Source organism: Eulemur rufifrons, chromosome 20 (assembly GCF_041146395.1).
Source record: "Eulemur rufifrons isolate Redbay chromosome 20, OSU_ERuf_1, whole genome shotgun sequence".
In the NCBI taxonomy this organism is placed as follows: Eukaryota; Metazoa; Chordata; class Mammalia; order Primates; family Lemuridae; genus Eulemur; species Eulemur rufifrons.
Window position 1 is genome coordinate 20,363,642 of NC_091002.1, and position 15,417 is coordinate 20,379,058.

Consider the following 15,417-nt stretch of genomic DNA (forward strand, 5'->3'; position numbering starts at 1 on the left):
TATATATTATGCCAATTTCTCACAACCTAAGCATCGTGTGTGTGTGTGTGTGTGTGTGTGTGAATTTCTATGTTAAAATGTTACTGAATTAAACTAGAATTTGATTGATTTATTTCTTTATTTAAAATATAAGTCCAACTCGACAAAGAACCTCTGGGTTGGAGTTGCTCTTACCCCTCTAGACTAGGCCAGAAAAGATTCAACAAGCCCACAGACAAATCAGAACTGAAGGAGTTCAGGGATAAGGTGGGTGTGGACAGTCTACATTCACTTAATGTGGCCTGAGTCCCCTTGGACTGTGACGACAACTGGACAGGATACATTAGGAAAGTGGGGAGGAGGCACAAAAACAGACCAGGCCACACCAGACAACTGATAACAGTAGAGAATGACAGCTTACCTGTCAGGCAAAATGGTTTCAAGAGCTGAAATAAAGTAAGGAACCACAACATCAATCCCTTTCAAGTCACAGCAGAACAAAGGAGGGGAGTTTAGAATAACGCTGGCCAAGACAGGATGGCACACATAATCATTTATCTGCAAACCTTGAATTAAAAGCATGTAAAATCTAGGAAAGCAAGAAAAAAATTTTAAACAAACTGCTTATCAAAAGCTTTCATAATTATTATTTTCTACAAAGTCATCTGCAAGTCTATTTCCACTCTTCACTATTTCTATCGTTTAGAAAGTATTACTAGAATTAAAACAATTCTGATTCACATACACTAAAAACCAAATCCTCTTTCGTAATGAAAAAAAAAAAAGATTCATGTCTATTACACCTTCTTAAAGCTTAAGCCTTGAAATTCAAAGTTATAGGTGCCTGCAAATGAGGCAACCAGAACAAAACAAAACAAATGGCTGTGGTACTTATCAATAAACTGGAGGAATTACTGAATTGAACTCCACAGCAGTAAAATTTTGCAGTATTTCATAATTCCTAGGGAAAAAAGTGTGTTTACATCCCTCACTGTTACTAAAACCATTTGGGATATGTCCCTAGTCCATGGTCTCCCTCCTGAGAAATGTGCCCCCACCACAAGCGGTGAGCTCCAGCACCCTTACCTGACACACCCTCACAGCTGTAGCTGACTAGACCAGAGACAGACACAAGGTTAATCAGATCCTTTCCCAGGAATCTGAAATTAGGATTCAGAGATGCTAACTGGCCCTGATGGTTTGGGGCCTCAAGGCCACACATGGCCTCCAGATCCCCAAGTGCAGCCCCTTAACTGAATCCAAACTTCACAGAACAAATCCCTTCATTAAAAAGATTTGTTCTGTAAAATTTGAATTTGGTCAAAAAGCCGCACTCAAGGATCCAGAAGGCCACATGTGACCCCAAGACCGCAAGTTCCCCACCCCTGACCTAGACCAAGGCCATGAGAATTGGGAATTTAGAAGCATACTACAGTATAAGAAAATGATCTGCAGAGAAGAAAAGAATGAAGCAGTTCTGGGAGACCATGAAGACATAGAAACAGAAAGGAGAGAAGTTGTTTTGATCCTTGAGCACTTTCTATTCCCTGGTTCCTGCTCTTCATGAGGACTGCTGTACTTCCTGACCTTAGAATTCATTAAATATCACTAGCTTCTCATAACTCATTCTCCTTTCGCTTAAGTCCAATTGAGAGGGTTTCTGTTGCTTCAAGTCAAGAGTCTATGATTAAGATACCCCTGCCTAGTTCCCTGTATATATCATTCTTTTTCACATCTATATGCTGCTGCACTTGGTTCCCTCAGACAGAGTCAGTTAGTCCTCTCTCCTGAGAACCTAGTAGGTATGCAGATACCTAAATGGTCTTGCTGATATTAACCTCACTTCAGCAGCTGTGTGAATGATTAGTCAAGGAGGGCAAGAGAGTCAAGAAAAATAGGAGGCTATTATTAGTTAATTTAGGCAAAAGTAACAAGGTCTAAAGTGTCATGGTGGGGACAGAGTGGAAAGAGAGATCAGAAAGAGAGTTAAGTGGCACAAAGGCAGGAGGAGTTGTTTGACTGACTACAGAGACAAAAGGAGAGGAGTCTAAAATGACTCCTAGTTTTTGGCCTGAGCAACTGAATGGATGGCAGAGCCATTCACAAAGATGGTTGCCAGAGATTTGGATAAGGTAACACCACCCAGCTACCTAACATAGTCTAAATAATGCCCATCCTTTTTCAGTCTAGCATGATCATCCAGGCCTCCATAACTTTTTTTTGAATCCCCCGGGGTAAGTGTGTGCTGCTTCTTCCTCTGAACACCCACAGCACTTTATTTGTGCCTCTCTCCCATCAACTTCTTATTCCTATTGGATCATTGTTACTTGTGTGCATTGCTTTGCTCACTCCAGAAAATAAGCTCCTTGGAGGCAGGATTTATAGCTGATTTATGCCTAATACTGTATTAAATACCTAATACTGTCTACGTGTTTAATACTGTACTAAAAATTTATCAACAAATTATCACGGTCCTTCCAAATCTCTCCATAACTAGTAAAATTCAAATATGACGGAATAAATAACACTTCTAAAATAAAAAGAGTCTTAGGGGTCTTTACCTAATCTGATGAGGCAGGTAAAATGGAAAAATTCAAGCAAATTTCAATTACTTACAGATACATTTGTAGGTATTTCAGACCAACATTTACTTATCAATTCAGTCTACCAAGCCATGCTACAATAGTTTCACTATCAAAACTGTATAAATGGAAAAACAAACGAAAAATTCTAAGACCTGGATAAATAAGCTGGCAGAATCTCTTCTCCAGTCTTCTTGCTACAAAATATCCTACACAGTGTCCCACAAGCCTCAGCTCTTCCTGCTTCATAGTTATCAGGAAATTCACTTGCATCAAACATAGGATTGGAAACCATGGTGTCTGTGGACATTTGTGACCCTTTCCGTCGAAACTCCAAGCTAGCTTGTGTTGTAATGGCTGGGGAGAGAAAAGGAGTGTTTTATTATATTTGTCAATATGCCAAATAGGCTCATGGGACCCTGGACACAAAGATCAAATGTTGGTGTCATTAAATAGCTACTTGAATCCAATAATGCTTTTATTTAGCAACTATGTCTTAATGTTTTTTAAAAAGGGCTCTCTGAAATCTTCTTTGAAAATGAGTAACAATTAATTTACAGTGGCACTGTCAGTTTAACAGATTCTACCAAAAGCATTTTTCAACTGAATTTTTGATAAGAGACATTTGCATATATCTGTATTTATATACAGATATATAATACAGAATTTGGCTTTTCTATTATTTTGTTTTTTCCTCCCTCTGTAGAATGATACTTAAACATTAGCTACTGCTACTTACACATCACCTCAGATAGATATAATTAAATGGGCAACCCCATGCCAGTTTGTATACTTTAGGGAGAGGGCAAGGTAAGAATGAGAAATGGGTAGGGAAGAAGAGAAAGCATTCCCACCCACCCACCCAACTCCAAAACACACACCAAAGAATCGCCCAACCAAGCAAAATGAGAATGAATTTTAACGACCACAGACAGCAGCTAACTTGAGGTTGATAAATCAGAAAATTGGATTGGTAAGAAAGATTATCATAATCATTTGTATCACTGAAACAGAAGCCCTTTGAAAGTTGCTTTTATTTTTAACAAAAGATTTCACAGTGTATTGAAAACCACTCTGAAATCTTTTATTACTCTACATGAAATGCTTATTTTGTAATAATAGATTTGATAGAATGCAGAGTCAAGCATAAATCTTTATGCAACTTCCCATGAGCCATTTTTAGTCCTGAATAAGCTATCCAGCAATAATACATTTGAAAAACACTACATGCAGAATGCATACAAATCAAACACTAAATCTGTATAAAAATAAGCTTAAAGCTTTAAAAAAAAAAAAAAAAAAAAGCCAAAACACAGTTAGTGCAAAGTCCTGGAATTCATGACATGACCAGACTAGTATACAGAAATAATGGGACTGATTCAGGCAGATTAATTTGCTTTTGCCAACAATCTTCCCCATTCAAAACACAGAAAAGTATTTTTCTTCCCAAGTGCAAAAACTACAAGAGACAATGACAATCAAATTTTTTAATGGAATTATGAAAAAAAATAAAAAAACATGACTGCAATTAAGGAGAAGCTTCTGGTTCCTACTTACAAGATTTATAAGAAAGAAGAATTTGGATAAAAGATGCTGCAAGATAATAGAAATAAATGGAAACAAATCAAAGGACAGCAGTAATTATAAAATACTTTAAAGATGGTGAAATTTTACAATAAGTTAAGAAGCTTTTTAGCTTTTTAAAAGTTAGATTAAAAGCTTTACGATACTACAAGCTAGTTCAAAAACATAGGAAATTGTGCATTCAGGTCCAAAATTATGATTTTTGTATCATGCAAAACAATGAACAAAGAAAATTACACAACTACAAAGAATTGAGGTTTTGAACTGCCCATAACGTGCATTAAAATTTTAGTTCATTAACCCTTCCCAGCTCAATGTTACTTTTACAAAGTACAGTGTACTGTCACATAAATCTAAAGCTAACCAGTTCAAAGAAGCAAACATTTTAAGTTAGAGGTGAACTGCAGGGCAGAATTCCTTGATGGCAGCCAGTACTTAAAAAACAGTCAGTATACCCAAGCCTCCCACCACACCCAACATCATTCTAACCCCTTCAACTATTTGGACACCTCATTATCACCTGGTTAACGGAACAGCCTTTATCATCTCCGAACACTATGAGAAGAGGAGCTTCTCTCCTCTCCCCAACAAGGAAAATGTTAAAGAGTTAAAAGATGTTGCTCACATATGATTTGAATTCTGATTTCTATATTTGGATGCAATAGGGTGAGCAAAGCTGTTACAAACTCCCTGAGAGAGTGGAAAGATCTATAAGCTCCCCCTAAGCAAGCCCAACAATGAAGCAGCAGGTTGAGCCATTCTAGATTCAGGATTTCAGTGTCAACAGCTGTATACCCAAAAGTTACATTGTAAGAATTACATTTTAATAAAAATGTCTAAAAATATGACTGACTTATTCTAGAAAATACAATACAAATTAATAAATATAAACATGGTTCAGAAGCTCAAAACATAAGGTACACGAACATAAAGAAAATATAACTGAAAAGTGGTTTTTAAAAAGTTTTCATTTCGTCGTCATAAGTACATTTACTTATCCATAAACAAACACTGCTTTCAAACTTGTGAGTAAAATTATAATATGGTAATGGTAGAATATAAAGTGTCTGAATTTGAACAAAATAAGCAAAGGAATCCCTAAACTCCACCATGCAATTCTCAAATGACATTCCTAAAAATCTTTATATTCATAACTTTTCTAAATTATTTAAAAGATTTATAAGAACATCCAAAATAATGACACGTGTATAATGTTTACAGACATAGACCCTAGTTCTGAGATGTAAATAGCTAAGAATGCATTTCTGAAACAAAGCAGAAACCTTTACGGCCATTAGTTTTATCCTCGGAATTAACATTCTCCCTAGAGATGGATAAAGTAAAGCAATTGGACATCTTTTTATCTCAATCTATTTCCGACCCCAGTGGAAAAGTGCTTTCTTACCAAACAACCAATACACTCATTAATGCATATATCACAGTACCTGGCACATAGTAATAGCAGCTCAATAAATGCCAGCCATTATTATTTTTCAGCTAAGACATATCATAAATATTCAAAACATTCTGCACTATCCCACCTATCCATCCTGCACTCTACGACACTACTTCCAAGTATTAATAGTAAGATGGCAAAAATAAACCAGATTTTATTTAGTTTCATTTTTATAATAAAATCTAAATGAAGATAGGGGTTGAGTTATTAATTCTGACACCAGTCAGCCTTATTAAGATACAGAGCAAATGGTATTTTCAAAAGTGTGCCCTTGAAACTAAACTAAAATCTGAGAGGTTAGAGTCCATTGAGAAGCAAAACTTTTCTGGGATTTACATGTACTAATGAATGAATGGCTGTCAAAATCTAAGAAAACACTTCCTGTGAGTAAAAGTCTTTAATTCTTCATATAAATATTATCCTGGCTGACATGAAGGGAACTTCCAGGTCACCTACTGAACGGAATTTGATTCAACAAAAAGGGACTAACCTGAAGTATATCTTACAAAACCAGACAAAAGGCCAAACCTCATAGAACATACATAAAAAGGACAGATAGGAAAACTTCCAAAGTTCTGTTACTTCAGCTGGAAGGGGTTAAGCACAAGACATTGCTTGGTCAGAAACAGAGAGCTTTTTTAAAATACATATTAATCTTGCAGGTAGGAAAGACTAAAAAGAAAAAAAAGGAAAGGAAAAAAATGATAACATATTTCTTGAGCAATATTTACCAGTCATGCTGCTGTCTCTGTTTATCCCATTATGAAGTTTACAGTGCACAAATGCTGCATCAAATAACCATGATCCAAAGAGATTCAAGATGCTGTTAACCTTTGGTCTCCGAGGGGCAGGCAGTGGCCGGGGTTCTGAACTAGTCTGATTTGGACTTGACAAAGGAGAGGTGGAAGATGTCTGGTGCTGAACTTTCGAGGCATGAGCAGTACTAACCTATTAGAAGAACATAAGAATACACCCATACTCATGTAAAATTTGAGAAAACAGCAGAACTTTATAAAAAGGATGGCAGATTAAAAAGCCCATCATAAAGAGCATAACAATGGTGATGTAAACTCTTACTGTGCTTGTCTTCATGGTGGCCTTATTCACAGTAACAGCCCGGTGCCTCCGGTTATGCGGTGGGGTGGTATTGACAGCAGCGCTTTGAGGCATACTTAGTCTATTCACAGGTGTTGGGGGAGCGCTGTCTGATCGGGGTCTAGAAATGCCTTTTTTAAAAAAAGACAAATGGAGTTATTCTTCATAGTTGAAAATATGCGATCAGGAAAGCTTCCTCAAGCAATACTAGTGAAGGCTTGGGACACACAGACTAATACTATAGCAGAGAATGCTAGTTGCCTCACAATATCCACTCATCCTTCCCTCCTGAGTAACAGAACACACATTTTAGCTGGACAAGGCTACACAAAAATAAATGACTCCATTTTGAAGGTGCCCTTGTAGCTAGATGTGGCCATATTTTGACCATGGAAAAGTTAGTGATTGTTGGGTGGGTTTTCCAAGAAATCCCCTTAAAAGGACCAATCAGCTTTAGACTCTCCTTCTTTCCTAATTCCTAGAGAGGATGGTTGAAACTCATTCAACCATCATGGCTCACAAGGCAGTGCACAAAGGACGGAGGGTCACCAGATGGAAGGGCCTAGGATCCCTGACAGTGGGACTGCTATACCAGCCCTATACTAGTATAGGGCTTAGCCCTGGTATACTGCTTAGCCCCGGATTTAATGTATGTGAAAATAAACTACCTGGTTATACTGGGATTTTCGCTTGTTATGTGGCAGCAAAAGTTAATCAGAATATATTACCCGTGTGATATATCAATAAGTACATATAACAAATGTTTTAGAAAATGACAAATAAATATTGCTGCCTTTCAACAGGTTTAAAAAATTCTGACTTTTATATATCTAAAATGTGAAAAACAGCTTAAAAGAGTGGTTCACAAAGGGTATAATTTGCTTTCAAATGATATACATAAGATTGGTCCCTAATACATTTTAATCTCTAGTTTTTTTGGATAACTAGTGAGCATGAACATTTTTCTCTTTTGCAATCATTTATTCATTCCTTTATCCATATATCTACTAGGCTTTTTTTCTTTTTCTTAGCATTTTGTTTGATTTATTTATATGAAGACAACAATAACCTTCTAGCTATTATGTTCATTGAAAATAATTTTTCCTGGTTTGTTGTCATCAAATCTGTTCATCTTTTCCTTTGAGTTTTCTATAACAGCTCCTAGGATTAAACTCTAGAGTTATCTGAATGTAGTTCTTCACACATCTAGCAACATACACAAAATTCACCTAAGAATGCATCCACCAGACAGCTGATTCCACGCATGGCACGAAAAAATATTTGAGGCAGATGTTTAAGGCAGGGATACTGATTCAATTCTTGCGGCATTCCGCTCACATTCAAGAACTGTTCCTGAAATTTGGGGGTAGAGCTTATAATAGCTGGGTTACTCAAATCCACAGGATTACTATCAAAAGAGAGAGAAGAATTACACATTTAGAAATCTCTATAGCAATAAAATATATGCAATCTAATTTAAAAACAGGACTGTTTGTGTTTATTTCTTTAATTAAGAGAGGAGAATGATCTGTATTAAATGGGCTAGGGACTCAAATATCAACTTTTTTTATGGGAGATCTGCACTGTGTTTATATGAACTTACTTCTCCTCTTCCTACTCAGAGAATGAGAATCAAAGTAAGACTAGAAAAGGTTTTAATTTTTTAAGAATACGGTAGTTATTTTCTAATATATTTGGAATTAAGCAATGGAATGATAAAGATATAAATAACAAGAACTCCAAGGAAAAATTTTACCTTAACATTTCACACTTTTATGTTATATTCATGTGCATGTCCTGAAGCCATAAATTTCAAAACAATGTATTTGGGCTTGAGTTATATTACATGTACAAATAATTTAAAATTTTTCCATTAAAAAACAGCTTTAGGTTTCTACTCAAAATGGTCTGCTTACCCGTCAATTAAATAGCTTCTCCAATTCAAAGTGATATTGATAACCTATAGCCAATAGAATTTCCACTAGCTACAAAGCAAAACAACTAGGTTGAGAAATAGAAATTCATGGCCTATATATGCTCTACCCTTTGAAACCTTTGTTTCCACCCACCAAAAGACTTAATTTCACGTAACTGTAAGTGGGGAAAAGGGTTGTGTGAATGTATGAAAAATCATGTGCGGTAGAGGAGGTAAGAAGTCTCTAGCAGCAGTATCTGCTGGGTTGCAGTTTATCTGCTCAGAAGTTAGAAAAACAGGCAGTAAGGTTAAAATGGACTACACCTCAGTACAGCAGAGCTCTGCTAAATTCATGTCTATTAGCTATTGAAAACTGGGAAGAGAAAGGCTTACACCAGCTCCTCCAGATATAAACCAGAAGTGATTTTATTGGCACCCAAATATTCAGAGAACAAACTCAAGAAAATAAATAAAATTTGGAATGAAAATGGGTAACAAAGGATATGGAACAGATAACAGAAACTGCATTCCTGCAGTTCCCAGTGCTGTGTGTACCTGACACATTGGGCGGGGGGGGGGGGGGGGGGGGGGGATCAGTTAATTTACTGAAATAGAATCTCTAGGTGGGGCCTACACAAACAAGTCCAAGAACAAGCATTTGTATATTCTGTTTTTTATACTAGAAACAAAAATGGGAATCATTTTTTGGTTTCCCTGGAAAAGATAAAGCATTACCATACTAGACAAAATGCTGATGCCTCTTTCCCCATCATATTCAGCCCTCATGCCAGGAAACTTGCCAATAACCATTACAGCCCCTTCTGAATAATCCTCACTGACCTGCCTCCCACCCACCCACGGCTCCTTTAAGCAAGGAGGTAAAACTGTCCTAAAACAAGTCTATCCAGATGTCTGCTAGAGACCTACAACTAATGTAGCCTAATTAACAACAATCATTTCATCCAATTTATCCCTTTTGCGAATCTGAGCAAAGTGAAAGCCCCAGTGAACTGAAAGGACAAGAGGTGAAGTCATACAGAGTCATAGCTATTTGCATCACCGGGCACTTATCATGGGGCTGCATGTACCTCCCAAAGGCAGGAGAAAACAGGAACTCAGAGGGAAGCCTGCTGGAGAAAGAGAACTGCATCCACAATAGAATCAAAAAAGCTAAGAGAGACAGATAACAGAGTGGCTTGTCCCAAGGCTGCCTTGATCCCTCCCCAACATGAGAACTTGGTTGTTCACCACTTCTTGGAGCCCAGTGAGACCTATCTTCATATAATAACCTCTTTTTCACCTGCATTCGCTTAAGTAGGTGCAGCTCAAGAAGACAGATTAAGCCTCCAGAGATCAATTAGGAGTAAAGAAACAAGAAAAGATTATCCAAGAACTATGTCTAAAAAAAGATTTCAGGACTACAGTTTTACAGCATTTATTTCAAACTCTTAAAGAACAGAAAACTTTCACATAACAGAGAATAAAAGAGGACAGGAAGTTTTCCTATTCTTTTTTCTTTAAGTTACCAAAACATAATTTAGTCGAAAAATAGAACTAGAGACAACTCAGGAAAACATTAAAAGAATAGCATTCCATAACCAAGTGTAATTTTTCTCTCAGTAATAAAGGATGGTTTAATATTGTGAAATAAATTAATATATCAGTAGATCCGAAAAGAGAAACCATTTAATTGTTTAAATGGATCCCACAATATGATTTGAAAAAAATTCAGTACTATTCTTGATTTTATTAATATTTTTTAAATTTTTAAATTGCTTAGGAAACCAGGAGCATAAAAAAGAATTATCTAATATCAACAACCAATATCCTACTCAAAATTCCATATATTAGAGGCATTCCAATGAAAATCAGAACAAAAGAAGGGTGTCAAAACAGTATTTTTAATTTTTTGTTTAGAAATGAAATCTTGCTCTGTTGCCCAGGCTGGAGTGGAAGTGGTGTGATCATAACTCACTGCAGCCTCAAACCCCCGGGCTCAAGCAATCCTTCTACCTCAGCCTCCCGAGTAACTAGGACTACAGCCATGAGCCACATCCAGTTAATTTTTTTTTTTTAATCTATTGTAGAGAAGGGATCTCACTATGTTGCCCAGGCTGGTCTCAATATAAGATATCAGCTTTTTCTAAATATAAATACAGGCTTCATACAATTCTCATCTTTGGCAGAATCTGGCTAGCTAACCATCACTTTCTCTTTTCCTCCTCTTTTCTCTTACAATTAAGTGTGGTGTGTGTCTGAGTTCTGGCCAATGGAATATGAGTAGCAATGATTTGCATCACTTCAAGGTCTAGCTCAGAAAAAACCTCCCGCACAATTCTTCTTGCTCTCCCTTCCCCATCTGCTAGCCAGATACAAAGCTCCTGCTTATAACATTGAGGCCCTAATGGAGTCAGATGATGAAGATGGGAGAGCCTCTGTCAGCCCAGGTCCCTGAATGACTATGTGACCAACAATACTCCCCACTCCAGACTTCACGAAAGATTTTCAGGTGTATTTGCTAAAGGAGGATGTGTTCCTTACCCTAGTTAATAAACAATCCAAACCCCAAAAGGTTTTGTGGGGTTTTTCTGTTTGATTGTGTTTTTTAGCTTGACAAATTGATTCTAAAATTCATCTGAAATGTTAAACAGGTGAGAAGTGAAGAAAAGAGGGAAAAAGACATTAGGCCTACTAAATAACAGTAAATGTAAAGTTAAAAAAAATTAAAAGTATGAATCTGGTATAAAAATAAATGAAGAAATTAATGGAATAATATGTGAACTAAATACAGATCTTGGTATATATAAAGGAATTTAATGTCACAAAGGAAACAATATTAGAAGAAATCATAGGTGAATATCTGTCTGATCAAAAACCACAGAAAGATTTTCTAATCTTAAAGGAAATAGAAAATGATCACAGGCCAGGTGCAGTGGCTGACACCTGTAATCCTAGCACTATGGGAGGCCAAAGCAGGAGGATTGCTTGAGGTCAGGAGTTCAACACCAGCCTGAGCAAGAGCAAGGCCCCATTTCTACTAAAAATAGAAAAAATTAGCCAAGTGTCATGGCATGTGCCTGTAGTCCCAGCTACCTGGGAGGCTGAGGCAGGAGGATCACTTGAGCCCAGGAATTTGGGGTTGCTGTGAGGCAGGCTGACATCACAACACTCTAGCCTGGGCAACAGAATGAGATTCCGTGTAAAAAAAATAAAAATAAAAAAAAAGATCACAGAAAAAGACATTCAAAAACTAAAATTACCCAAGAAACACAAATTATAACTACAAACTGGAAAGAAATGACAGAAAATGGTTAATATCTCTGATTTATTAAAAAAAAGGTGACGCAGAGTAATTTAGAATCATTAATACACAAAAATGAGGCTAGTAAAACCAAAAAGATACAAGGAAAAAGTTTAAGATTCAGACAGTTTATAACAGAATAAAAGTTCCACAGAGCACATGAATTGGGTTAGAAGCGGGACAAGCAGGAAGTGATGAAACCAAACTGAACAGAATTACTATAAAGAAACGGACAGTAGGAAGTAGTGGTATATGCTCCTGTGAAATTTTAGGGTATACCTCTCAGTGAAATTTTAAACAACAGGCTACTAGATGAAGGCCCTGAGAGGCAGACTGACCAGTCAATGCTGGACACAGAGAGGAGCAAGGCAGTATCCAGTTCCCACGGAATGTGACAAAGTCCTAGAAAAGAGCCCATCATCCAGGCTGCAGCCACAGGCAAGAGAACAAGTGCTGCAACTACCACAGGGAACAAGTTCCTAGAAAGTGTAAACCAGGAGCAGCTGAGAACAGCCTAACCCTGCTGGGACGGGGAGAGCGAGAGACACATGATATGGATGTGTCTGTTGTCTAAACCGGCTCCATTTGATGGATCGTGCTTAGCAGCCACGTTCTGAATTCAAACAAGAGAGTTCAGCATGGTTCCTGCCGTAAGACACGTGCTGGGTAAAGATAATGAAATAACAATACCTTAACATATGTAAAAAGCGAAACCATGTCTGTGCAACACACTCATTATCCATTTCTGGAGGGATCAGACTGGCATCTTCATCGGGAACTTTAAATGGAGGAAATGAAGGACCATATGTAAAGCGTAGCAATCTAAAAAAAAGCACACCATTGAAATCATTTAACAGAATGAAAAATACATTCCAGCATAGAAACGTAAGAGAAAATAGCTGAAATATGTGTACCTCACATAAGTGAACAAGATATATGAAAACCTTCATTTATAAAATAGACAGACTGAAAAGGGGATTTTTAGTTTTTGATGTTTGAGATGATGGATATGTGAACTACCCTGATCCCTTCACTGTCTACTATATGTATCAAAATATCACTATGCACCCCATAAATATGTATAATTATGTGTCATTAAAAAAGATATTTTAATTGTTTAAAACATTTAAATTATTTAAATTTGGTATTTAAATAATTCATTATTTATATTATATATCACTATTTATTACTTATAAATAAAATTATATAATGATATAATTAATCATATAATTTAAAATATAAATAATATTTATATTATTTTTAAAAGATTCATCCCATTGCAAATTTCTTCACTATAACTAAGATATAACTTATTCATAATAACTTTACATGGAGGTTAGAATTTACGGTGCAGCATAAAAGTTAATTCAGTGACTGAATTACTTAATAGTAATATTCTAGACCAGATGCAGTGGCTCACCATCTGTAATCCTAGCACTCTGGGAGGCTGAAAGAGGAGCACAGCTTGAGGCCAGGAGTTCGAGACACACAAGACTGTGTCTCAAAAAAAGTAATATTCTAAATGTATTAAAACTGTTTAAAGCCCTTTGACTCAATTATTCTGTATCTAGGGATTATATCTTCACAAAATAATCAGAATACATACAAAGAATATGTATAAAGTATTCATATCAACAATATTTTAAAAGTAAAACACTGGGAACAACATGACTATCAAAACAACAAGGAAATTATTAAATGAATTATAATTCCGTTTATATAATGACAAACTACAAAGCCAATAAAAATATGATCTTAGGAGCTATTTAACAATGAAAAAAGCACATGTAACTAAAGTGACAAGAATCAGACAACAAAAAAGCAGATAACAACATTATTTAGAATAATCTCAAATTGTTTTGGGAGGCTTTTTTTTTTTTTTTGACAGGGTCTCACTCTTTCACCCAGGCCCCAAGCTAGAGTGCAGTAGCACAATCGTAGCTCACTGCAACCTCAAACTCCTCAGCCTTCCAAGTAGCTGGGACTACAGGCACAAGCCACCATGCCTGGCTAATTTTTTCACTTTTTTGTAGAGATGGGAGGTCTCAATACATTGCCTAGGCTGGTCTCAAACTCCCGGCCACAAGCAATCCTCCCACCTTGGCCTCCCAAAGTGCTAGGATTACAGGTGTTAGCCAACACATCCGGCCTCAAATTGGTGTTGTAAAAAAGGGAACTAAATGGGAAAAAAATACATTAAAATGTTAACATAGGTTATCTCTAAATGATGGACATTTGCTCCTACATTTTCCAAATTTTCTATTATAAGCATATTGTTTTTATTGTCAAGATAAAAGTATTATTGAAAAACAGATTCATAATATTGATGTTTGCCATCATATACCAGAATCAATAGAATATTCCAAACTTCATTTTTTAGTTTAAATGACGATAAAAGATATAAACATTAACTCAGAAAAAGAGTAGTCTACCTTTTGACACATAACACCACCTACAAAGTACTTGTTCCTCCTACCTCTTCCCTTTGTCCCCAATCAAACCTTAATCAGATCAAGCCTCTAGATTTAACTAATAGTTTACAGGAAGCACGGGGGGGGGGGGGGGGGGGTGTGCAGGGGAACATGTTAGTTAACAATGTGGACATAATCAGAAAAACCCAGAACGTGAAACACTCTATAAGACAAACAACCCAGTTTCCTTAAAAAAAAAAAAAAAAAGACCGCAAAGAAATAAAAATAAGAAAGTAGAAACCTATACAGTTGTCCCTCGGTATGATGGAAGATTCATGCAGGAACCCCCTCAGATACCAAAATCCACAGATGCTCAAGTCCCCTAAATAAATTGGTGCAGTATTTGCATATAACCTACACACACACTCCTGTATACTTTAAATCATCTCTAAGTTACTTATAATACCTAATAAAATGCATATATTCATGTGGATTCAATGTAGTACGTGCAGTACAAGGCAAATTCAAGTTTTGATTTTTGAAACTGAATGCAATTTTTTTTTGATCCCAGGTTGGTTGAATCCATGGATGCAGAACCCATGGATATGTAAGGCCTACTATACAGGGAAATTTGAACACTGACTGGCTGATCTTTAAGAACTGTCAACATTTTTAGGTGTGATAACAATAGTATGATGTTTTTGAATGATTCCTTATCTATATCTAGAGTTACACAGGCATACCTGCAAGATATTCCCAATAAAACAAATACTGCAATAAAGCAAGTCACATGAATTTTTTGGTGCCACACCATCCCAATAAAGCAAATATAGCAATAAAGCAAGTCACATGAATTTTTTGGTTTCCCAGTGCATATTAAAGTTATGTGTACACTACACTATAGTCTATTTAGTATGCAATAGCACGATGTCTAAAAACAATGTATATACTTTAATTAAAAAATACTTTGTTGCTAAAAAATGCTAATGATCATCTGAGCCTTCAGCAAGTTGCCATCTTTTTCCAGTGGAGGGTCTTGCCTTGATGTTGATAGCTGCTTACTGATAGGAGAGGTGGTTGCTGAAAGTTGGGGT

At 36.4% G+C, this 15,417-nt stretch overlaps 1 protein-coding gene across 3 annotated transcripts in view; it reads right to left on the reverse strand.

The window, feature by feature from the left end:
* Positions 1 to 15,417, reverse strand: part of RALGAPB (Ral GTPase activating protein non-catalytic subunit beta) — a 98,090-nt gene that overhangs the window by 53,649 nt on the left and 29,024 nt on the right. For all 3 annotated transcript variants that reach the window (XM_069496677.1, XM_069496676.1, XM_069496678.1), the window contains 6 exons: positions 12,603 to 12,734; positions 7,926 to 8,104; positions 6,679 to 6,827; positions 6,333 to 6,549; positions 2,717 to 2,918; positions 401 to 568 (listed from right to left, as the gene is read on the reverse strand). In XM_069496677.1, the coding sequence (XP_069352778.1) occupies positions 401 to 568; positions 2,717 to 2,918; positions 6,333 to 6,549; positions 6,679 to 6,827; positions 7,926 to 8,104; positions 12,603 to 12,734 (1,047 nt within the window). The remainder of the gene's footprint in view (positions 1 to 400; positions 569 to 2,716; positions 2,919 to 6,332; positions 6,550 to 6,678; positions 6,828 to 7,925; positions 8,105 to 12,602; positions 12,735 to 15,417) is intronic.